The sequence below is a fragment of the Juglans regia genome, chromosome 9 (genome assembly GCF_001411555.2).
Source record: "Juglans regia cultivar Chandler chromosome 9, Walnut 2.0, whole genome shotgun sequence".
Taxonomy (NCBI): domain Eukaryota; kingdom Viridiplantae; phylum Streptophyta; class Magnoliopsida; order Fagales; family Juglandaceae; genus Juglans; species Juglans regia.
The window spans coordinates 22,451,424-22,475,994 of NC_049909.1; the positions used below are offsets into that span (position 1 = coordinate 22,451,424).

A 24,571-nucleotide genomic window follows, 5' to 3' on the forward strand; every position below is an offset into this window, starting at 1 on the left:
GTTTGCGTCAATAAAATTCAGAAGTATAACATTGTTCTCATTGTTCCCATCTAAATGGAAGAACAAATAGTTTAGGCAGCTCTGTCGCACAAGTTTGCATGTCTGACATTGATCCAAAGAAAACCACAAAAAGGCTATGATGGCAGAAGATGGGTATTTATAGTTATATACATCACTTGAAACAGAGGTTTTCCCCAACAGAAGTATTGCAGAGCAATACTTATAGATCACCCAAATCTTACAACTATGCAGGAAATATCATCTGTGCTCTTTCTATTAAGCGCCTCTTCGGTCAGGTGCTTTGCTGCTGACCGAGCATCCTTTATTGGCTTGATGCAATCTGCTGCTTCTTGGTTCGACATTACCTAGCACCAATGTAAACGACAGATTTTAGTGACAGCCAAAGGTACAAAAAATAAAAATGTAGAGGGGGAAAAAGTGCAATGAAAATAAAATCGGGTGTAATGTCTTTGATTTTGATTTTCTCCATTTTTATGCCACACTACAAGTAAGAGGTAGTATAACCAGGGATTCAAACAAAACAAACCTTCCATAATCCATCACTTGCTAGGATAACAAACTCCGTTTCATCATCTATAAACTCCACCGTGACATGGGGCTCTGAACTGAGGTGTTCCTTCAAGCTCTTGTCACCAAATGCCCTTGCCACTGCCAATTGCCCATCAACTCGTGGAACATCCCCTGAATTTATCGGAGTTGTGATCTTGATATTAATAAAGATGAGAAGAAAACATCAATGAGTACAAAACTGTTCAAGATATTAATATCTTTGGAACTGCTCATTGATCTAAATAACGAAGAGCTAATGGTGTTAGCAGCAAAGCTTGGAACAGTGCAAACATTTAGTATTATTCAGAGAACCATCCAACTTTACTTTCTTCCGTGATAAATAAAACAAAGATCAAGGTTGGATTGCTCGAACCCAGGCCAGTGTATCAAACAAATGAACCCAACTCTTACTAAATGGGACTCTAGGACACCACAGAATGCAAGAAGAGTTTAATATAATGTCTATTGTCATATAAACTGCACACAAAGTGAACTTTATTATTTAAAAAAAAAAAAACCGAACAAACAAACTACGGAGAGTAATATAAGCTAATTTTTAAATGGAATGAGATACATGGTGGAATGATATCATAATTTCCATGCGGTATCTGTACAAATATCATCCCTGTCATCCCAGATAGAAATCAGTTTGTATTTCAGAAATCAGGTTACCGGGAAAGTTGGACACAAAACCACCACTCTCCTCAATTCTCTCCCTTTCCATGCTTGGCCCATGATCAATTGATAGTTGCTTGGCCACACCATTCTTACAGATAACAGCTCGAGAATCCCCAATGTTCGCTACTACCAACTTATGACAATTAATCAATATTGCTGTAACTGCAGTTGAACCGCCTTTTCCCAAATCAACTGCTTTCTCCAAAATGTTGGCGTCTGTTATACGATAAGCTTTCCTGATTGCTTTCTCTGTTTCTCTCCAGAAGTCAGGCTACTTGAAGGGGAGAGAGAGAGAGAGAGAGAGTTAAGATATTGATATATCTAAATAAAATAATTTTACCATTTTGGGAAATGACAGGAATAAAGACTTCAATGCATGGATTACCTCCTTTAAAATATTCTCAAATAAATGAGACCTCAGATAATCGGGAACATCTTGACTCAAATGGCCATCAAAGATTGCAAACAGACCAAGCTCATTGTCTTCAACTTGCTTAAACTGTGAAAAAACATAATCTTCCATGGCATGATGTGATTTTCCCTTCACCAAGTGAAAGCCATGCGTTATCTTCTTTGACATCTTGCTTTTTCCTTTTCCAGAGTCGGGATCTGACGAACCTAACCCAACTTTTTCCTACGATAAATATATTTACAATGATGTGAAGGACGTATGAGTAAACTACTTCAGAAAGCTGAAGAAACCAGCATAACCAAACTAAACTCTAACCACCATTGTAGGAATCTAATTGCAATCCTTTTTTCTTTCTGGTAAGTCCAATTGCCATCCTCTTTAAAAGTAATTCTTAGTAACAGTGACTACGCAGGTTTGTGTTGTAATTCATAATTCATAATATGTTACAGGGATAGAAGACAGCCAACAAAAGGAAAAGAAACAAACGAAAAAACAGAGAGTCTATTAAAAACGATTGGGAAAGTATCGGAAGTCCTTAGTTCTTCGGTGAAGTTAAAGTCTGATTGAAATTGACGAAATGATGGGAATAAACTTCAAGCTGCCGTAAAACTAAAGGGAGCCCCAATCAATCTGGTGGCATGACGGTCCGGGATCGAACTACGACTCACTATTTAAAATTTTAGATTGTGATCGAACACAAGGATACAGACGGAAAACGAAGAATAAACCGTGAAAAAGGGATTGACACCGATGAAAGTAGATAGCGAAAAACCTTTCAGGCGTACCTTCATCTTGTGGAGGATTTCTTTGCCAGCCATGGTTACTCTCTCTGCCCCCGTTCCATGCGTACAGCAGCTACTTCAGGGATCAGTTGTCCAGTTTGACACGCCCACGGCCCCGCGTTTTGTGTTCCTCGCTAATTATGCCACGTTCTCTACAGTCAGGAAGACACGTCCCCGACACCGTGTCACCGGCGTTCGCCCATTTTTTTCTTTTTGGATAAAATGCGGTTTTTTTTTTTAATCTATTACTATCCGTTCGATTTGAATAGAAAAATAAGATAAAATGGGATAAAAAATTTTAAATAACAGTTGAAGTTTAATAAAATATTATTTTTTAATATTATTATTATTTTAAATTTTGATAAAATTGAATTATTTATTAAATTAAATAGAAATTTAAAAAAATTATAATTATGAGATTAGATGAAATATTTTTATCATTTAAACCCGCTTTTATTAAAAAATTTCACCGATCAATTTACTATTTTTTAAATAAAATAATTCTCACCATCGAAATCTTATAGCTTATTTCTTATTAATTTGTGAGTTTTGCTACACATATTAAGTTTGATGTGTGAATACAATATTTATAGTAAAATATATTATAATTTAAAAAAATTAAAATATTAATATTTTTAACATAGTTAATATAGAAAGCTTTATATCAGCAATGTATTGAATGTATAAAAAATAAGTCTTATAAATATATTTTCTCTTATTGAGTTAATATTTTGTGATTTTTTCGTTCAATTAGTTTTGAAAATTTATATGAATTAAATTTTAAAATTCATATTAACAAGTTTTGTGTTTTTAATAAACCATACATCATTTTGTTTTTTCACAAAATAAATTGTTCATATTTACGGTTTGATTTATAGTCGATTTGAGTTCTTTGAATTTTAAGTTTTTTGTTCAAGCTTTGATTGTTTGTTAAATAATGAGTAAAATCGAGTTTATTAAATTAAATTGTACACCTCTTTACAGTTTATTTGAATGGCTTGGTGGTAAGATTTTTTTTTTTTTTTTTTTTCAATCTGGTTACATATTAGAGTTTCGAAGTCTCTCGCCCACAGATACTTGGGCTTAGGCCCATTGATGTCACGGAGCGAAGATTGCCTGATGAATTGGTTGGTGTGGTGGTGGGTCAGAAAAAAGTACAAACAGATCTGGCTTGGCCGGTGGTCCCGAAGGCAAGATGATTTCAATTGGGCCCAAGAGGTTCTTTAGAGATCCCCAAACCGGAGACCAATGGCCCTTTCGCAGGGCTACTTTTGTCTACAACTATTGCCTATTTATTAAAAAGGATTTCTACAAGAAAGTTTTATATCACACACTTTTATTTAATTAATATGTAATTTTTTATTTTTGTTATTTTATCTTAATATTTAAATATGTGTATTTAAATAAAATAATAATAAATGATAAACTCCATATTAGTTAGAAGAAATCGTAGAAATATACGGTGTAAGGCTTCGTAACAGCATTTCTCTTTATCAAATGCATTTTGATCAACTTGGCTCAATTTTTAATTAGTCCCTAAAGAGCCATTGCTACCACAACACAAACAAAGCTCTATGCTTTTGCCACCATTTCTTCGTTAGCCGAAACCTCAATTTGCTATTTCTTTTGTATTTCTTGACCCACCTCTCTCTCTCTCTCTCTCGGATTGGAAAGCTTTTATTTCCTTTATAAGGGATGAGTATTTTTTTGGAGGCTGTGCCCTTCAACAAAACAAAAGCATGTGGATAAAGATGAAATGAGAATCTTTCAAAGTAAGACTAATAAGCAAGAGTAATCTTTGAGATTAAGGGAATGTTTGGCAAACATGAAAGTTTTGAAAAGAAAAAATTTTAGTTATAAGTCAGTGCGGATAACACATTCAATAAAATACTTATATGGCATGTCAAGATTTGATTTGAAAGTAAAATTTTAAAATTTTAGTCTTACTTATTAAATCTTACTATTTAAGTTATGCAGATAGTATGCTTTATGTACCCAAAAAAAAATGCTAAAGAAATGTTATATTCAAAACTTATGCATGCCAAAAAATATAAAAGATGAATTAAAGTGATTACTCGTACACTCTCTCCCTACATTATATTTGATTTTCCGAAGCAAATTATTAAGGTGTTCGTGGTACGAAAAAGGTTAAGAACGTGGCCATATCCCTCGCAAAGCTCTATTGGAATTGCTTGCATAGGTTGAAATGGTGGGCCCATTTCGACAGTGTGGGGGTTTAAGTTTGACTGTGAATGGTACAATCATTGAAAACTTGTCCACAAATATCCCGCGCTACCCATATAATTACAACTCCATCATCGTTCATGTGTCAAAATTGAGGTCGAGTTGGCAAATGTGATCTGATGATTTGCACCAACGGGGCATCGAACTTTCCCAACGAAGTGTCCAGATCACTCCACGTGTCCCCAGCAAGAAGCGTTCTATAAAACCAAGCTCCCCCCATGCAGCACAAACACTACTCGCAAAACTCCATGGAGAATCGCCGGCAAAGGAGCTGCTCTGGCGAGGTGTTCTCATTCCCAAGCACTCCGGTAGAAGACGAAGACTCCGACTTCGAGTTCGGTTCTATTACGCCGGACTCATCCTTCAAAAACTCTCCTGCCGACCATTTGTTTTTCAATGGCCGGCTCTTACCGCATGCTTTTCCTATTCAACCAGCCGCCAGTGTCGCTATCGAGGGTTCTCGTACAACGAGCCGCAACAGCAGCGTTAGCAGCAAGGACTCGCTAAGGTCGTCGCGAAGTAATAGCACGAATAGTCGGAGCAGTAGTTGCAGCAGTGCAAGGACGAGCACGAGCGACATGTCTGAGAGAAAATTGTTGTACCAGTACAAAGTTGCATCCAAAGCAACTATGGCTAGAGATAGACACCAAGCCTATAATAAAGCTCTTTCAGCACAAATATATGGGTCTTCTCAAAGGTGGCAATATATTACACCTGTACCTCTTTTGAGTCGCGAAGACCCTTTGCGTAGAAAGAAATTGGCCGGGAAAGAAGCAAAACCAAAGAAACAAGTTCGGGAGAGGAAAGGGGAAAGCTTGTGGCATTTTACTGAATTTTTCTGGGGGATTGTCTCGGCCTGCAAAGAATGCCATGCCATGGAACCGTCGAGCAAATTAAGATGATCATGATTGGCAAGGACACTTGATGTTAGAATAACTCATCCATTTCTTATTTTCCTTTTAATTTTTGGGTTTTGATCAGCCTAATGTCGCTAGGCATGGTGATTTGGTTTCATTGGTTTTTGAAATGTAAGACGCAGAAGTACTTCAGAATTCCTAGAAGAGCCCCTCGAGATTGGTTATTAGAATATTAATGATTTTGTTATGATTTTAAAGTTTTGTTTATAACATTAATAATCAATTGAAATCAATAAGTACCCATGCCAAGGCCGAGGGCATTTGTCAAGAGTTTAAACCTAGCGTAATTTCTCTGTAACTGGGGTTGCTTCATAGGAAAAAGAATGTGGTTTGTTCAACTTTGTCGGGTTTTCTTTTACCAAAGGCAGGAGTGCCTAATTGTTTTATCCATTTTGTCTCCCCGTTCCGGCACCTCCCGGCCCCCCCTCTTCTTTCTAGATCTATTAGGATTTGGAACATGTAAAAGTAACGTATCGACACTTGAGCTTTGAATGCAGCCGACGAGAAAACTTAGAATATTATAGCATGGATTGATTATTTTATTCTTTAAATTTTGAGAATACGTAACTTTTTTACTTTTAGCTAACCATTCAAAACTTAAAGTCTATATTGTATTAGTCATCATACTCTCTATAATAATAAAATATTTTTATTTTTATTTTTATTTTTTTTATAATTAATTTTTATTTTTTAATTAATTCTATTTTCATAACTTCCTATAATCTCCAACAATCATATTTATTTTCACAATTCAATAAATAAAATTTAATCACACGATATCAATATTATCAAAATAATTTCATCGATCTTCAATGCAACAAGCCAATTCTCACAAACATCATCACCAACTAATACAAAATAAGAGTAATGAATAGGGTAGTAACCAACACCACAAAACTATGAACATCACACCCATATTTGTGATCCAAAATAACAAAACACCACAAAATATCATAGGCTACAACCCCAAAACTTCCCACCAACAAAAGGCTACACATCTTCAAAAGATGAAGATTGAGATAGAGATGAAAATCGCTTCCTTGATTTCTCAAAAACCTCTTTTTGAAGATTCAAGAAATATTCTCGTTGCATTCCATTCATGCCAGCAAGATCCATCTTCATTATCTCCATATCGATCTTCCTATTCTCCGTATCATTTCTCCTCTTTTTCTCCACTAGTAATTGAGCCCTATCAGCATCCAATTTACTAGTCGCTTGTCTTCTTTCAGACATGAAACAATTAATTTGGACTTGAAACAGTTCTTTTCATCTTTAGAAAAAAAGATGAAAAGACTGTAGATCAGATTTTATTTGAAATGTGCTTAGCTAATTCAATGTAGGTCAACTTTTTATAAAATTATTTAAATTTGAAGATGAAAAGGCATTTGGCTAATCCAATGCCAATGCTCTTAGTCTTAGTTTTATCAAATTTATCGTTAAAATTTAATAAAAATTATATATTTTTTATAAATTTAAAACCTTTCTATCTATAATTTCACGTTGGATTAGTTATTAGATTCATTAAAATAATAATATAATATTATTTTTTTAATAATAATATTTTTAATTTTTTCTTTCATATTTTACAATTACACTAACTATATGTTAATTAATAATTTAATTTTATACTTAAATTATTGTTTTTCAATTAATTTTTTTCCTCAACCTAATTATCCAACAAAGACATTTTATCAATCTTTCTTCTACCCAACAAACATATATACAAATTACAATGCATAATTTTTATATAATTTTGTAATTTTTATGCATTTTTAGACTTAATATAATTATTTGAGACGAAGAAAAACATTAAGATTATAAAGAGAATGGTTTAAAAAGTTACAAATTCATGTGATTTGAGTAACAATATATGCACAATTTTCTATTTGGTTTTGTTTTTAGCTTCACATGTCAAAACCACAATGTTTGGCTAGTCTCAATACGCATTTAAATAAGCATAAAATAATCCGGATAGTTATGAATAGTAGCTCTGCAAATTTGAAAATCAAGAAGAATGTCCTGTACCTCAAAGTTTTAAATTTGTGTATATGGTGAATCCAATGCAGTGATTTTAAAGCCAAATTTATCAAAATTTGAAGAGTAGACTCATTTGATGATTCTAATGCTAATACTTTTAAAGCTAGAGCTATTTCTTATTAAGTAGGGGTGATACCCGCATCAGGTGACCATCGAGCAGTCCCCCCACCCTTCCCCCCGCCGCCGCCACATAGGCAATGCAGAAGAGTTGGGCCCCAAGATTAGGACTGTTCATCCGAATTTTAGCTCGAAAATCTAGGTATACTCGGACCAGAACCCGAGTTTTAAATTCTAACCAAAATTCGGATCAGATTAGCCATGTTAGACCCGAAACCCCATTTTTTTGGTTACAATCATAATATTTTGAAGATAGAAACTACCAATCCAAAAAAAAAGATTACGACTGAGAAGGGTAGAAAGCCTGTGTTTGGTTATCGAGAAAACTGGGCAAAAAAATAAAAAAAAGCTAGATAAAATGGTTGAACTTAGGCACTTGCGTCACCTAGAAGTTGCTAATAAAACATGGCTGGAGTGGCGTGTGAAGATAAATGGTAGGAAACGAAAATGAAAAGGAAATTGAATGTTGAAATGAAAGTAAGAGAAAAAGGACCTCCAACGAAGAGATTGGTGGAAGAGTGGCGATCAAGGGGCACATAACCATTTGGCTAAGGGAAACATACGGGAAAAACGACCGCCATCTCTCATGCATTGCATTTCTCCGGCTTTGGGGTACAATATTATGATTGTAACGAAAAAAAAAAAGGTTTCGTGTTGTAAACCTGGGTTAAACTCGAAACATGGATCAGGTGTACCCGAGTTTCGGACCGAGTTGGAAAAAAATACAACCCAGATGAACAGTCTTATAAGATCCCTACCTCATTCAGATGCGGGCCAATGGCGGATTGGCACCTACGGCCGTCCACCCACCCACCAACCAAAACCAACTCAGAGATATATTGATCGTAGGCGACGGCGAAAGGGAGAGAGACTATGATAGCGACGAGGCAATCGGATGATGAAATTCGAATATTGACAAAAATTTTATTACTCACAATCAACCATCTTTTCAATATACTACTTGTACAGTACATAGACTCGTATAGCATAAATACAAGATTTACAAGTTCTATTCTAGGAAAGTAAACTAAGATTGTTGCTATAATTTCCTAGCTGTTACAGAGACTATTTTTCTATGATTTTGTGACTGTTACAGACATGATTATTGCCTAATTAGTTGCTATGTGATATTGGCCTTGATTTGTGGAATCATCCTTTATACAACCTCGCAAGATGGAGCTGCCATCGACAAGATCAATATTGTTTCAAAGAAGCTCCGTACGTTGTCGTGACAGTAGTTTTGTTAGAAAATCCGCAAGCTGATCTTGAGTACTAACATGATGAACATTAAGTGTGCCTCATTGAACCATGTCAGGAACAAAGTGGAGGTCAATCTGAATATGCTTCATCTGAGAATGCTGAACTGGATTGAAGTTGCTCCCAAATTATCACAGAGCAGTTTTGGTGGGGATGAAAGTGGAAAACCGAGCTAAGTAAATAGTGCCAGTAGCCATATTGTTTCAGATGCAGCATTTGCAAGAGCTCTATATTCAGCTTCAGTGGATGATCGAGTGACAACTTTTTATTTTTTTAAACTCCAAGAAATGAGATTAGAGCCAATAAAACTTATATATGTAGAAATAAATGTATGATCATCAAAGTTGCCAGCCCAATCGGCATCGGAATATGTTGTGAGATTTGAACTGGAGCTCTTGTGGATATGGATGCCATGAAAAATGGTCTGCTTCAAAATAGAAAAGGACTCTCTTTGCAGCTGTCCAATGAGTGATAGTTGATTTATGCATAAACTGTGAGAGAGTTTTCACTGTGAATGAGATATCCGGACGTGTGAGAGAAAGGTATTGAAGAGTACCTATGACACGTCGAAACTCTGTGCTATCAACAAAGGAGGTACCATCAACCAATTTGAGGGCAATACTTGTAGACAGCAGTGTACAAACATCCTTAGCACCAATCATATTAGTTGTAGATAGGATTTCACGAATATATTTATGTTGGGACAAGAATAAACCAGATTTAGTAGAGATAACCTCCATGCCCAAGAAGAAATGAAGCTGACCCATGTCCTTTAGAGAGAGACGAGCTCCAAGTTTTTCAATGATTGAACAAACAAATCTTTTTAACACACTACTTGATACATAGACTCGTATAGCTTGAATACAAGATTTACAAGTTCTATTCAAGGAAAATAAACTAAGATTGTGGCTATAATTTCCTAGTTGTTACATAGACTATTTTTATGTGATTTTGTGATTGTTACAGACATGATTCTTGCCCGATTAGCTGTTGTGTGATCTTGGCCTTGATTTATGAAATCATCCTTTATATCGGATGTCATGTCATAAAAAGAGAGACTGAGAAAGAAAAGAAAAAGACACAAGGGGAAAAGAGGGGATGAGATTTTAAAACCATATAGTCGGTCATAAAAAGAGAGACTGAGAAAGAAAAGAAAAAGACACAAGGGGAAAAGAGGGGATGGGATTTTAAAACCAAACTCTATAATAAAACGACGTCATTTTAAAATTATCCCCAAAATGACGTTGTTTTATTAAAGAAATTTATTTGGATGGATTGGACGGGAGAAGTCCCAGGCGGGCTTGAGCCCCATCCCCCGACAACTCCAAGCATGCGGGCATCTGCTCTCACACCGTCCATTTGCGGACAGGGGTAGCAAACAAGCCAGATGCAGTGGCCAGGTGTCCACCCCTAGTTTTAAGTAATTGGAGTAAGGAAATTGTTACATATATACATACATACATATATATATATATATAAGCTGTACTCATTTCGCTATACATATTGTTAATTTATAGTATCAAACGTCTGTCGAGTTTAGTGAACAGAGTGCATAGTTAAAGCGTGCTAAATTGAACATTAATCTACTTGGTACAACTGCTACCAAATAAAGCCATACCAAAAAGTTTTATACCAAATTGCAAGTACTCATCATTCATGCCGATCATGATCAATGCCAAATTGGCAAGCCTCCAAGTTGTGGAGGATTACGCGAAGAAAACTTTTTAGAGGCTTCCAATTTGATATTATTCCCTATGGCGGAAGAGATGTAGCTTTTTTCTTGTTTCCACGAAGTATATAAATGTGTGTGTGTGTGTGTAATGATCATCACTGCAAATTCGTGATGAGATGTCTGTTGAATCCATCTCATGCTACCTAGGCCTTTTTCCTTTTTATGGAAATTTGAAGTCATCGTTATCGAAGTATGAAGTCATGCATACTGTATATTTTTTTTGTCACCCTTTCTCTGCATGCATGGATGCTCACATGATACTGGAAAGAAAACGTCGCAGTGAGAATGCTCTTCGTACATAGAATTCCACATCCCCTTGGGGATAGCGTTTCGGCATACGCATGCACTGTAAGCATGTCTGCGCAAGCAGGGGCAGGTTTGATCCGCGAAAGGCAGGGAACATTCCTGAGGATAAATCAATTAGCTGATGGATTGGCGTTACGAAGGTATCTCGATACGGCTACCCATATCCTTGCTAAACTATGGCGCCTGGGGTATGGTTTTAATTAGTTTCTAAACGGATATGTTCTTATCCCTGGAAATTGAACTAGGCCCGGCCTAAGGTGGTTGTGATTAAGATTGATGCCAATTTGACTTGCATTAATATGGAACAAGCACCGATGAGTGCAAGTTACCATATACCGTATTCTCCTGAGTTTTTGCAGTATTCTGCGGATTTTGCGGAAAACTTATGTTTTGATCTACCACAACAAATGATCATAAGTCATAGTAATGGATGAAAGAAAAACAAAATACAAATTTCATAAAAAGCAGGAGAACATGAGCAGGAAGGAACACAAAAGCTTGGCCTAGATACAACATCTCATCCTTTTTTCCCTCTAATACAAGCTAGACTCTTCAATTCACTCCAAGAAGGTCTCCATAACATCCGTGTACATAGCCGCTTCGGGATTACTGTACTCCACAGGTTGGTGCTGCTGGTGATGATCAACAGATGTGGACGAAGAGGATGAAGCCATTCTGACTGGTAAAGTAAAGCTCCTCTTAAATTTGTTTTCCATCTTACTTGCACTCCCCGGATGGCTGTCCAAGCTCAATAACTCATTGGGGTTTGCTCCACCACCATTATGCATATTTGACGCATCCGAATTTGGGTTTGGATTCTGATCTAGTTTGCTTCCTAAGCTTTCCGGATTAAACAACAACTTGGCATCTTCAGCACGTCCAGTGAGTGCATTGAAGAAAGACAGTCCGTTTGGCCACTTGATGTCGTTTTCATGCTCTCCTGCCATGTCTTCAATACGGGTTTCAGATGAATGAGGTAGGAGAAACATGTGGGTTTCATCTGGATATCCAAGTCTGGCCGAGTTTGGAAAATTGGGTGAAGAAAGCATAGAAGTTGCAGATGGAAGGGGCCTTTGGCCCCAATTGAAGAGTGATGCAGGAGGGCGGATTGGCATGGGTGATTGCTTTAAAGGGAGTGAGGAAGTACAGGAAGTGTTTCTGTTTGAAGAAAAGAGCTGGGAGAGGTAGAATCCAGACTGGTAGCCTAGAGATTCAAATCTGTGCCTCATCCTTAGTACAAAATGGAGGTCCTCCGCTATCTGTCATTAGATATTTTCTCTCATTTTATCAAACAGTTCCAAAAAATTAATGCTAATATGTTTTGGTTGAAAATATTACTCCTTAAACTCAACCAAATATGTAATCGCAGCTTCTAGAAAAACAGTGAATAGAAAAAGAAGTAGAAGAGAAAAGAAGAAAAACAAATCTCACAATCTTGCAAGAACCCAACTGTAGAAGGCCATGGCCAGCTTGAATTACAGCTATTGTCTGTTCATGGAGTTGAAATAAGGAGCACAAAAGTCTAAGTAATTGAAAAAAACCAAAAAGGAAAATGATTAACGTGAGACTTGCAACAGTGGAATAACTATTTCTGTTCTGACCTGAATTCCTGACTCAAACTGATCAGTCCATTCAGGAGGAAGCTGCATTCAATAGCACCAAAAATAGGAAGGTTACCTCCAATCATTAAAACTGTACCATCTAACCAATGGAAATCAATGGTATCTGATACTTAATTTTTCAGCAGTGAAACTAAATATACAAAAAAATAAAAGGGTGTGGGTGTTTTGTCCCATACAGCATCAAAAGAACTCTGCCAGTAGTTAGATATATTTGGTTCACATTCTGTTGGTTCTTTGAAGACCCATTTATGGCATTTATCAGATGCAACCTTCCCCATCAACCTGTTCAAACCAATTCACCCACTCAGGACCCATAAAATAATGAGAATCCTTCACCCTCTATATCTCTCTACTCTCCATGTTATTATAAGATTTTGATAGAGAGACAGAGATAGAGCATTGAAACCACAACCAAAAACACCTACCCAGTACCCACCCTTCTCCATAATTATATAACTGAATGGACATCTTGCTGAAGGCTCTTCTGACGGGATCTTCACCATCGATCTCCTCAAGACAATCCCCGACTCTTCCTCGACAGAACCCATCTTCCCACATCAACATTCTTCACAAAATTTGATAGACAAAGTTACATCAACTCAGAAATTACTGTAAAACATACCATGCAAATTGAAATATTACTCAATACCCATCCCATCCATGTATATCAATCACAAAAATACTTAGTAAAGAATCCATCTTCCATCGATATAATTTACTGTTTTTCCTCTGTTCCAAACAAGAGAAACAGTGATGCCCTGCCTTGCTGCTGAGCAAAGTTCAGAAAAAGTAAATTATACTGCTGAGCTTAACACTTTTTGAAAATTTTACTTCACTCACTAATTCCTCTGCTTTCACAGCAACTAAAATGAGGTGAACGCAAACCATACTTACAAGCTGCCGTTGTCGTCTCCAACCTTGCACCCATTACCACCTCTGACTCTTCTGCAATAAAAGGTAGAGAGAACCACTTAAAGTTAAGGAAGCAGCTCAAATCAAAGCATAATACAGAGAGAGATAAGAGAGAGGATGGAAATTAAAGGGACACAGAGATAAATACGGGCGAGGACGGATAGTCCAGAAGACAGAGTAAGTCCAGTCTGAGTTGAGACAGACGCTTCTGAGGGCCTCATGAAGGGCCATCATCCCAACAGCTTCTTTGCTCCTATCTGATGTTCCCGAGCCCACCATCTCTCTTTCTCTGTCTTTCTCTTTCTCTTTCGCCCCCCTCTCTCTCTCTATCTCTCTCTAATTTATGTCTTTTCTCTTCTTTTTTCTCTTTCACTTCACACTAGACCTTTTTTCAGTTCTCTCCTCTATCCCCTCTCAACCTCTCAAACACTGATTCTTCAAACTCAACTCAGTTTTTTTTATCTAGTTTTGCAACTCTACAATTCTTAACCACCACATACAATACCCTCTCTCTCTCTCTCTCTCTCTCTCTCTCTTCACTCAGTTGTATTTTTTGGCTGGCTCTCCCACCAGCCCCCCTCTGTCTTCTACTCTTTTTGTCTGTCCCAAACAAAGCACGGCGATCTTGATAGAGGAAGGTAAAAAAAGTAAAAAGGAAAGAGATGAATATTGCAAGTATCACACCATGAAAAACTGTGGGACAGCTTTTATCCTCTTTCCATGTCTCTTGCAAAGCACTACAGTGAAAGTGAGGAGGAAGTAAAGAATAAAAAGATAGGTCAAACAAAACAAAAAAAAAAAAAGCGCCGTTCAGGCTTACCGCTAATTATTTTTACATTATTTATATTTATATTTTTTTAAATATTTTTAAAATATAAATAAAATACATCAATATATTTGAAATTATTTTTTAATTATTAAATAATAAAAATAAAATAAATAAATTTATCAAGGTTTGGAAGTCAAGCAGCCGAGCTCCTCCTTGCTCATAGGTTTTGTATGTATATATTAGTGCATCTTTGGCTTTTAATCTTAAGCTTGGACTGATATTTAAGCAAACTCCACGTTGGTATCAGCTTTTTTTTGTGTGGTATCAATCACAAGAAAATTCATAATTTAACATGTCCCGGTACAGCATAATTTAGAGAATATTTGTGATAAACAAAATAATCTCTTTTAAAAAATTGTTTGAATAATTATATTTGAAATATAATTATTATATAAAAAAAAATTAATTGGTTTGACATTATTTTTTGAGGTGATTTTATTTTATTTTATTTTTTATGGTTTCATGGTTTGCTTATAGCAAAGATGGATATATTCAGAAAAAAGGATGAACACACAATATTTTTTATAACATATTATATAACTATATTTTAAAGCGAATGATATTTTTATAAAATAATTTATAAAAATAATATAATTTTATAAAAATATTTTTATTTTAAAATTTATAATATAAAAGGTAGTATGAATTGTGTTTGGATGAGTACGAGGGCTGATTTGGATATATAAATTATTTTAATTTATCTTATTTTATAATTATAATTTTTTTAAGTTTTTATATAAAATATAATAAATAATTTAATTTTTTTAATTTTAAAATAATAATAATATTAAAAAATAATATTTTATCAATATTTTATTTAATTTATTTAAAATTATTTTATCATATCTCATTTTATTTCACTGTCTAATTCCCTATTCTATTTTCTGACTTGCCAAACAAATCCAATCATTTTTTTAATAGCTGGAGATGAAGGACAACTAAGACAGAATCATTACCAGTCAAAAGAGATGCGGGTGGATCCTGATCTTTAGATTTGGATTAATATTTTAATGGAATATGATAATGTTATTATGTCAGTTTTGTAAGGACGAACTTAAAGAGTAATCATGATAATTTCGTACTATATTGTAGTAAGTTAAAATAATAATAACTATTTGAGCACTCCGGCTCCTTGTTATGATTGCTTAAACGTACTATTTTTTAATAAAATATAAAAAATACTATTTTTATCATTAGTTTGTACCGTTAATTTTTATGGTTATGAATTTTTTATTTAATAATTAAGTAAATACTTTTTAATAATATTATAATTTTTTTATTTTTTTAAAATATATTTAAATGTATTAAAAATATATATATAAAAAAATACAAAAAAAAAATTCATCTTAAAACAATTAACGGGAGCTCCTAGAGATGGGAGTAGCACTGCATATAAAATATTATTTTTTGAAAAAGGCAAGTGAAGATTTTTCAAGATGAAAAATAATTTTAGATAAAAATGTAAAAATAACAGTTAATCAAAAGATTTAGTCTTGTTTATGATTAGAGATGAATTTAAATGAATTTAAATAAATTAAATAAAATATTATTATTTTAATATTTAAAAAAATTAAATTATTTATTATAATTTATATAAAAAATTTAAAAAATAATGAAATGAAATGAATTTTTAATCCAAATTAAAACTTATTTATAAAACTTATTTTTTATATATTTAATATATCACTGATGTAACTTTTTACATGCTAATAAATATTAATATTTTTAATTATTTTAAAATTATAATAAATATCATAATAAGTGGTGAGGTTAATATATCGAATTATATAATGCGTAGTAAAATTCGAATTACAATTATCGTCGATACAGGACCATAACTGTCTTTTCACGTACAAAGGGCTATCGCCTCAAGTTAGATCAGACTGCAGGGCAAAGCGTGGCCGTGGCGTATTTTTAACAAACAAAGAAGATTTAGTCAGGTGTCACGTGCGCACGTGCCGCCTCATTGAATCCGTTTATCGTTTCTGATAAAGAAATTAAAAGCGGAGACTGACGCACGAATTGCGGGGCACTGCGTCTCCTACATGCGACACGCCCTCATCGCCACGCGCCCTCATAACCATTCCCTCCTCTTCCAAGGATCCAAGCTAAAGCGCGTGGGTGAAAACTACTAACCTCCCCGCATTGATCGGCTCCGAAGTCCGGACTTCGCTCCGAACCGCATGAACGTATCCTTTGTGGATCCCACTCCTTGATTCATCTATCGACGTGTCAAAGGTCAAAGTGCTTCTTAAAATTTTTTATTAAATATAATATGTTTTTAAATAAACTACTATACACAATTTACTCACAATTATAATTATTTGAGAATGTTACGTGAAATGAGCAAATATTATATAACAAAGTGAGTAAAATTTATTATTAAAAAATTAATTTTTTATATAAATTTTATATTTATTTATTTTTAAATAATTATACTACATTTATATATTCATAATTATAACTATTTCATAGATTAATTTAGATAGAAACTAATACCATCTATGGATTTTAAAATATTTTAACACTGTCGTGCAAGGTCTGACAATTACATGAATCTCAAGTAACGAAATTTCATTAACATTTTTTTGGAACCTCCTCGAACACTCGAACAACGTTTTACCTGAAAAAAAAATATTTTTAATACAAGATAAAATGACAAGTAAATTGTATTTCTCTTTTATTAAGCTCTCGTTTATTTTTAAAAAACATCTCATCTCATATCAATTCATTTTATCTAATTATTACAATTTTTTTAACTTTCAATATAAAATAAAATAAACAATTCAACTTTTTCAAATCTTAAAGTAAAAATAATATTAAAAAATATAATTTAATAATATTTTATTCAACTTTTTAACTTTAATCTCATCTTATTTTATTTCTGAAAACAAACGAGTCTTAAATGCATGAAATATTTAAACAGTATAACAACTTAAGAAACAACATTATAAACTAAGTACATGGCTTGAAGGGCGAGAGAGAGACTCCAAATCAAGCTTATGTTACGGCATGGCATCATAAGCTTAAAGAAATATATATATATATATATATATATTAAAATTTTAAATCGAGAATACTAGGAATTATTAATCGTCAACCTAAAACATAGGATACTCATTTGTCTTCATTTTCATTTTCTGGGTTTGGTTTCCATTGGATGCTAGCCAAATAATATAATTACGATGCATGGGTTTTTCTATTTTTGTCGGTTTTACTATATATTGTGTTATGAAAAAATTAATTTTCTAACAATGGATTCTACTCTATTTAAAAAATAAATGCAGTACGATATTTACACAACTCATAACTACATCTTACATAACACAATATATAGTATACGTGAAAAGTGTATTCACGCGGCCTCTACCGTTTGTTGCCTCTGATGATCTGAGTGAATAGAAACTTGCAAGTCTATAAATGGATTTGTACCTTGTGAATAATTCAACACATTTGAAAAAACGTGGAGAATTATTTATTATACGTGAATAATGCAATTTTTGAGTTTAATGCTAGTTCAATACTGGAAAGCACGTCGACCTTAGATTTCTGCGTAACTAAAGTAATTAATTTTTGGCAACCAGTCGAATTTTGAATTTTTTATTCCTTTATAATGGTCAATGCAAATCAAATCAAGCCGTGACGACTCAAAAAAAGTTTAAAATAATAAAAAGTCTTGACATCAGTCTACTGTACGACATCAACCAAAGCAAACTTTAGAGCATTCTCATTGGATTAGCTAAAAGTTAAATCCAATGAGAATTTAACTATTAGGTGGATAAATTACTCACATTGAATTAGCTATATTTCAAATATTTGGAATATAACTACAGTAATATCTAAACTAATTTTTAAATTTGGAACACACTATTTATTCATCAAATCATTTTTATATTATTTCTTTCTCTCTCCTTTTAATATTAATTATTTCTCTCTCCATTTTAAATGACAATTGAAAAAATATAATTAGAATACAATTACAAATTAATATATAATATTATAAATAGTAAAATATGATAAAATAAAATAAATTCATAATTTAAAAAATTAAAAAATTTTCAAAATTATTAATTACTCATTACTATATAATGAATAAATGGATAATTCAATTTGGAGATTTGATGTGAATAGTCAAAATTAAATTCATCTTATATTATTTTATTGTCATATAATGAAAAAATGTCTATTCCAATGTAGAGATTTATATAAATGGAATAGCTAAAAGTTAAATTCATCTTACATTCATAAAAAATGTACTTTAATTTAGCTATTCCAATGAGAGTGCTCTTAGCTGGTAGACCAGGTTCACTAAAAGTGAACAGGTCCTCACCTCTCTCAATCTCCCCCTTCCCCCGTGAGGCCCTCTCAGTCTCCCCGAACTCCCATGTAAGCCCTTTAAGCCTACTTTCTCCCCCACCTCCCAATCGACTACAGGTTTGGATGTCGTCGCGACAAGGATGGCTTCTTTTTCTCTGTGATTTCGACGCCGGTTAGCATTATTCCCAAACTTCTCACATACTCTCTATTATTACTCACTCATACTCAAATTCTCACCACTCACGCACACACACTTCAATTTTGTTCATATACAAATAGATTTGAAATTTGTAGGGTTTGTAGTCGATTTAAAATTAGAAATTTTACCCTAAATTACTGAAAGTGGATCTCAGAATCTAGGGTTTGTAGGCGATCTGTACTTTGTAATTTGACCTTATGGAGTATGAACCATCATTTATGTCCTATGGAGTATTATTTGCAGTGGGGAAATCGTGGTTATTAAGGGATGCTAACTAGTTTATCTATTTAGATTGTTGAGAAAAATTATGAATTTGAAATTTAAAGATCAAGAAGTTGCTGCATAAACAAAAAAATTGTCATTGGCCTTTTTCTTATTTGCATATTGTATGCATCCATATTTGGTTGATCAGGCAGGTTTGAGGAGTGGGATAAGACACAAAATTCTCATCTCATCTCATCTCATCATTACACATTTTTCAAATCTCTATATAAAATATTATAAACAATTCAACTTTTTTTAATTTCAAAACAATAATAATATTAAAACATAATAATTTAAACACTAAAACAAAACACAAAATTCTTATCTCATCTCCCAAACCTTCAGACTGTGCTTTCCCTGACATGCAACTCAGTTTTCATCTCTCTATCCCCCCCTCCCAAAAAAAAAAAATGATAATACAGAGTTCGTGTGCTAATTTTGTGTTGATGACTCAAGTATCTCAGTGTTATTCTAGGGCATACTAAAATGTTGTCACTCTGATATTAGTGGTGCAGGCACATCCATGTTTCTCTTAGGTGAGGGCAACAGAAAGTGGTAGGATGTGCACACCGTAGTTTGATCCCATGGAGTCTTGTGTGTAAACAAACAAGAGGCCATGCTATTTGGAATATGTATTGTAAACCCTAAAAAATTTTATGGCTCCCTCTCATTGAATGTGGGCAGTCAATTTTGTGTGTGGGTTCTTAATGCGAAGACTAATGTTTAGTTAAATGAAACTTTGTGAAATTTTCAATTATGTACTTCAATGCCATCCATGACTGTCCTTGATTAGTGAGTAACATTAACACATCAAGTCTAGTGGTGAAGCTGGATAGATATCCTCTATTACAACTACCCTTGCCCAGGGCCAAGATAAGAATGGCCAAGATTATGAGATATGAAGACTTTCCGAATTGATGTTTCTCATATATACGAGGCAATTGATGATCTATGAAATACACTAAAATATGACAAGTCAAGAGAAAGTCAAGCTTGGGGCAGCTCGCATGAAAACTCCATCATGTATGACCCATCTAAGTGATTAATCATAAGCAACAATTTGGCAACCTTGTTTCACTATTGGAAGGGCAATATTTTTCTCATCCTAGATCTTATCATCCTTCGTTGCACTTATTTTTGTGATATTTTAAGTAATTTTCATACATTGATGACTTAAAATAAGCCGTAAAACATGCCACATGGCAATTGTGTTTGGGAATGACAAATTTTAACATGAAAATATTTCTCATACAGGAAATGTCTAGATCGGTTTCTTAGTTATTGAAAATGATTAAAATGACTCTGCCAAGTTTTCATGATCAATGCATTTTTCATCACAATTAAATAAGCTTGCATCACCAATGGCATCAATATTCATTATAATTGAACACTAAGTTCCACTTGAACAAAGAACAAGTATACACGACTCTCCCTCTCCCTCTCCCTCTCCCTCTCTCAAACAGACAGTACCACAACATACATAAAGCAACCACGATATAAGCACATCATAATAGAAAGATTTACATATATGACGATGATACTCTCAATCCATCTCCACATTCATTTATTTGTTGAGATAAGGGAAGCAAGTATAAACATCAGATTTGGGGTGCTTTCCTTCCGCATGCTCCCTGCACTTCACCTTCGTAGTGGTGCACATAAATGTCTGCATGCACACCTTACACTGCATTGAATATTCACCAAAAACAAAATTAACTAACCAACAAATTGAAAGGAAGTACAATAGTAGGACGATCTTTTTTTTTTTCAGTAAATACAATTTTATTGATTATAAGAATAAGCAAGAGCCCAATTAATAGGCATGATGATTTTATCTGAGACAAGATATATTTGTACCAATATTTCATCTTCTTGATCCATGATTTGATTAGATGCAGAAACACAAATTATACATGATCATTGTTTGTGACTCTGTCTTCTTTACTTTCATGTAAATTCACAGGTGCCTCATAACTCCTCCCTTTTTGTTTCCCTTTTCTATTAATTGTTCTGTCTCCAGTACACCACGAGTTCTTTGTTTTCTTGAAATTTTCCCCATTTTTTAAAAGTGGAATGGATTGAAAATGACTATTAAGTTGATATGCATGTTGGGTTCCATTGAGGGTAATTAGAACAAAGATAACAAAAAATGGTTGATTTGAATATTTTACGATATAAAAAATGTGATCATAAAATTCCAAATTCATGATAAATAATGTGATCATAAAATCCCAAATGATTGATTGGAAGTGTGTAGGGTATCAAGAGGCGGAATTATAATTTCCTATATGATGTATCACTGTGAATGGAAAGCCATGAGAACTCTGAGTGACAACTGAATTCGGAAGAGTAATATCAAGTATGTAGGGTAGGAAAGACAAGTATATCACAATACATTGAAAGATTGTATAGAAATCAGTTTCTACTCTATGGGAAGCAACGAGATAGAGGCTGGGATCGTCACTCAAATTCCAACATGTCTCGTGATCAATGGCAAAGTAGGCAAGAGGGTGAGGGGCAGGGAGGTTATGGTCTCTAGATCTTTAAAATCTCAATATACTTAAATTTTTTTCATCTTTTAAATGTGCCCGTGATGGATTTTTACATATAGCTAGACCAATTAAACGCAAGACTAACTCAAACACAAAAATTAGAGACCAAATTGCAAAATAATGATAATGAAAGAAAAATTACGCATGAGTAAACTGAGAAAAAGAACAAAGAAAAATTATGATTCTTAGCTGGTCTCACACAAGAACAAAGAACAAAGGCATCTACCAAGAACAAATTCGTAGATCTAACAAATATTGATTTTACCTGTAAACCTAACATAAGCTTCATAAATAAATTATCTTTAGGGGCATAGTTCTCATAAAAGAACAAATCTTTAAAGCAAAAGTTAACTAAAAGAGATTTTGGACAATACCTTGAGAGAAAGAGAAAGCTGGACTACAAAATTTGAGAGAACATGTGGCGCCCCCAACCCCCACGTGTTATTTTTGTGGAGTTCGTGACACCTAGATGATGACCACACGGATCATGCACCCCAACGATAGTGCAAAGAGTGTGTACATCATGCAATAAGTGTACAAAATAAGTCTTCGCAGCGGGGAAATAAAATGTATTTCTTTATTAAGTACTAGAATTGTTCAAAAACATAAAAATAACTTTACAAGGATTTAAACAGACATCCGACATATAAATTAAAAACATGAAATAGCATAAGGGAAACAAATCTCATAACGCTGAACAATTTCTCAGCAACTCAAACCTTCGGCGGAGTTGATCCCTCGGGCTCTGCGTCAGACTCTACGGCACCATAAAACTGAACTGTAGAGTAAAACACCACAATGAGATTATGACATCTCAACAAGTAATTAACCAAAAATGACATCCAAGATATATATAAAAATAACACGCGTCCCCATACGGACATAATTCAGATAAAACAACACCATATGTTCTTTTTTCCAAAAATACAATTTTTAACCACTCACGCTAAAAATCTCATTTTTGGTCCAATCATAACCATTAATTAATAAGCATGCACCACAGTCTCCCTTATGGACCGTCCGCACGACCTGGATCTCATCATCACATCACGGATAACGTCCGTGCATGAGACTTCGTAACAAGCGATGCCCAGTTCCGCACCCAGCGCGTACATGGCCAAGCATCCTCTAACCTCGCTAGCCAAAAGGTCATAGAATCGGTACAAGAGCGTTACCGTCTCGTCTGTTCCCATCGTCGCCCTGCGACAACTCAGGGGACGTCACGTCAGTCTTACGCTCCCGAGTGACCAGAGGAGCTCCACCGAGATAATGCCCCATCTCGACTTGGGGTCGTGATACACACGCACCCTCACAATTAATAACAACAGTCTCAGTTTCCAACAGACAACGTGACATCACCTCACAATTTAATAAAACGATAAATATATATTTCACAATTTATTGGAAATACACATTTAAATATTTCTTTTACAAAATCTCAATAAATACAGAAATACAGTTTCACAGCTACACGCGTATCACATCCTCCAATCCGGCCCAAGGCCCAACACCAAATCCAACCATAAACACAACCCAACATTTTAACGGCCCAAGGCCCAATTTCCAATAGACCAATACAATCAACAATTTATGAAGGACAAATACAATAATATTATTTAAAATTGAAAAATTACATACAAGAAAAGGGAATAAATCTGGAAGATCAAGCGGAAGGAAGTGTTGCCAAAAGCGGCGGCACACGGCGGAGCTCACGGCAGAACATTTCCAAACAGGCCGCTCAACTCACGGGTTGGTCAAAACACAAGTGGATGAAAACTCAACACAAACAAACCAACAATTTCACCAAGAAATCGAGGGAATTTCGACTTCTAAAGACAAAATAGGACACGACAAACACTACACAATCACTCAGATTCACTCACAAACTCACAAACAAAAACACTAAACACTTTAGAGATGAAAATGGTTTAGCTAAGAGTGGGAGGAAGAGAAACTCGGAAGGTTTGTTGAAGAAGCCGTGGCCTATTTATAGGCCAAATGTGGCGGTTCGAGAGGCTTGCGTGTCGCACGGGTGGAAGAAGAAAAAACGGCAGCTCAAGCCATGCGTGGCAGTGCGGGTCGCGACAACAAAGGAAGGATGGACACGGAGAAGCCATGGAAGCTCGAGGTGGAAGGTGGTGGTGGCCGTGCGAAGCCACGGCTTGACAGTGAGCCTTCGGGGTTCATGCCAAACGACACGGAGAGGAAGGAGCAAGATGGAGGTGGCGGCTTGCAGTTGAGTTGTGTGACTAAACTAAACTTGGCATCGGCAACTGCTGCGTGGAGGAAGGAGCTCGAAGGAAGAAGAAGAAGAAGAAGAAGGAAGAAGAAGAAGATAGGAGAAGTGATGTGCGGCGCCAAAGGGAAAGAGATGAAACCCTAATCTTCCTTGACCCAAACGGCGCCGTATAGATAAGTGAGGGGTTGGGTTCACACGGCACGGGTTGGGCTCACCAGGCATACAGGTTGGGCTCGCCAGGCATACGGGTTGGGCTTAGCAGTCACACAATTGGGATTTTAAAAACAATCACACGGTTTGGGCTAGATATGGCTTTCCCAACTCACACACTCACGACCCAAAAAGAGAAACACACACACACAGAGCCCACCAAAAAAATAAAAACACTACAAATTCAAAGGTCCAAACTGAAAATACACCAATATAAAAAAATAAAATACCATAAATAAAAAAACACAAACAATATAATTAAAATAACACATTAATTAAAATAACATGGAATTAAAAACACATACAAAATTAGAAATCTCACAGAACAGGAGGGTAGTCGTGGACAATTCCTTGAGAGAGGTCATCGGCAGTTCA

At 34.8% G+C, this 24,571-nt stretch overlaps 3 protein-coding genes across 4 annotated transcripts; 1 reads left to right on the forward strand and 2 right to left on the reverse strand.

Annotated features, from left to right (window-relative positions):
- Positions 1-7: 7 nt before the first annotated feature.
- LOC108992910 (probable protein phosphatase 2C 39) lies at positions 8-2,578 on the reverse strand. Its single transcript, XM_018967630.2, has 5 exons — positions 2,446-2,578; positions 1,634-1,882; positions 1,243-1,519; positions 548-702; positions 8-365 (listed from the first exon to the last, which is right to left on the reverse strand). Exons 1-5 carry the CDS (start codon positions 2,476-2,478, stop codon positions 228-230), a joined length of 852 nt encoding a protein of 283 aa, XP_018823175.1. The 5' UTR covers positions 2,479-2,578; the 3' UTR covers positions 8-227.
- Positions 2,579-4,934: 2,356 nt separating this feature from the next.
- On the forward strand, positions 4,935-5,588 carry LOC108991968. The gene has a single exon (XM_018966397.2). It carries the CDS (start codon positions 4,935-4,937, stop codon positions 5,586-5,588), a length of 654 nt encoding a protein of 217 aa, XP_018821942.2.
- Positions 5,589-11,483: 5,895 nt separating this feature from the next.
- LOC108992919 (protein RICE SALT SENSITIVE 3-like) lies at positions 11,484-14,232 on the reverse strand. Of its 2 annotated transcripts, none has more exons than XM_018967642.2 (7): positions 13,735-14,232; positions 13,569-13,619; positions 13,111-13,239; positions 12,851-12,956; positions 12,654-12,695; positions 12,484-12,540; positions 11,484-12,311 (listed from the first exon to the last, which is right to left on the reverse strand). In XM_018967642.2, exons 1-7 carry the CDS (start codon positions 13,863-13,865, stop codon positions 11,610-11,612), a joined length of 1,218 nt encoding a protein of 405 aa, XP_018823187.1. In that variant the 5' UTR covers positions 13,866-14,232; the 3' UTR covers positions 11,484-11,609. The 2 variants fall into 2 exon arrangements, with proteins under 2 accessions (XP_018823187.1, XP_035550175.1); XM_035694282.1 differs by having other exon boundaries at positions 13,100-13,239; positions 13,735-13,867.
- Positions 14,233-24,571: the final 10,339 nt, after the last annotated feature.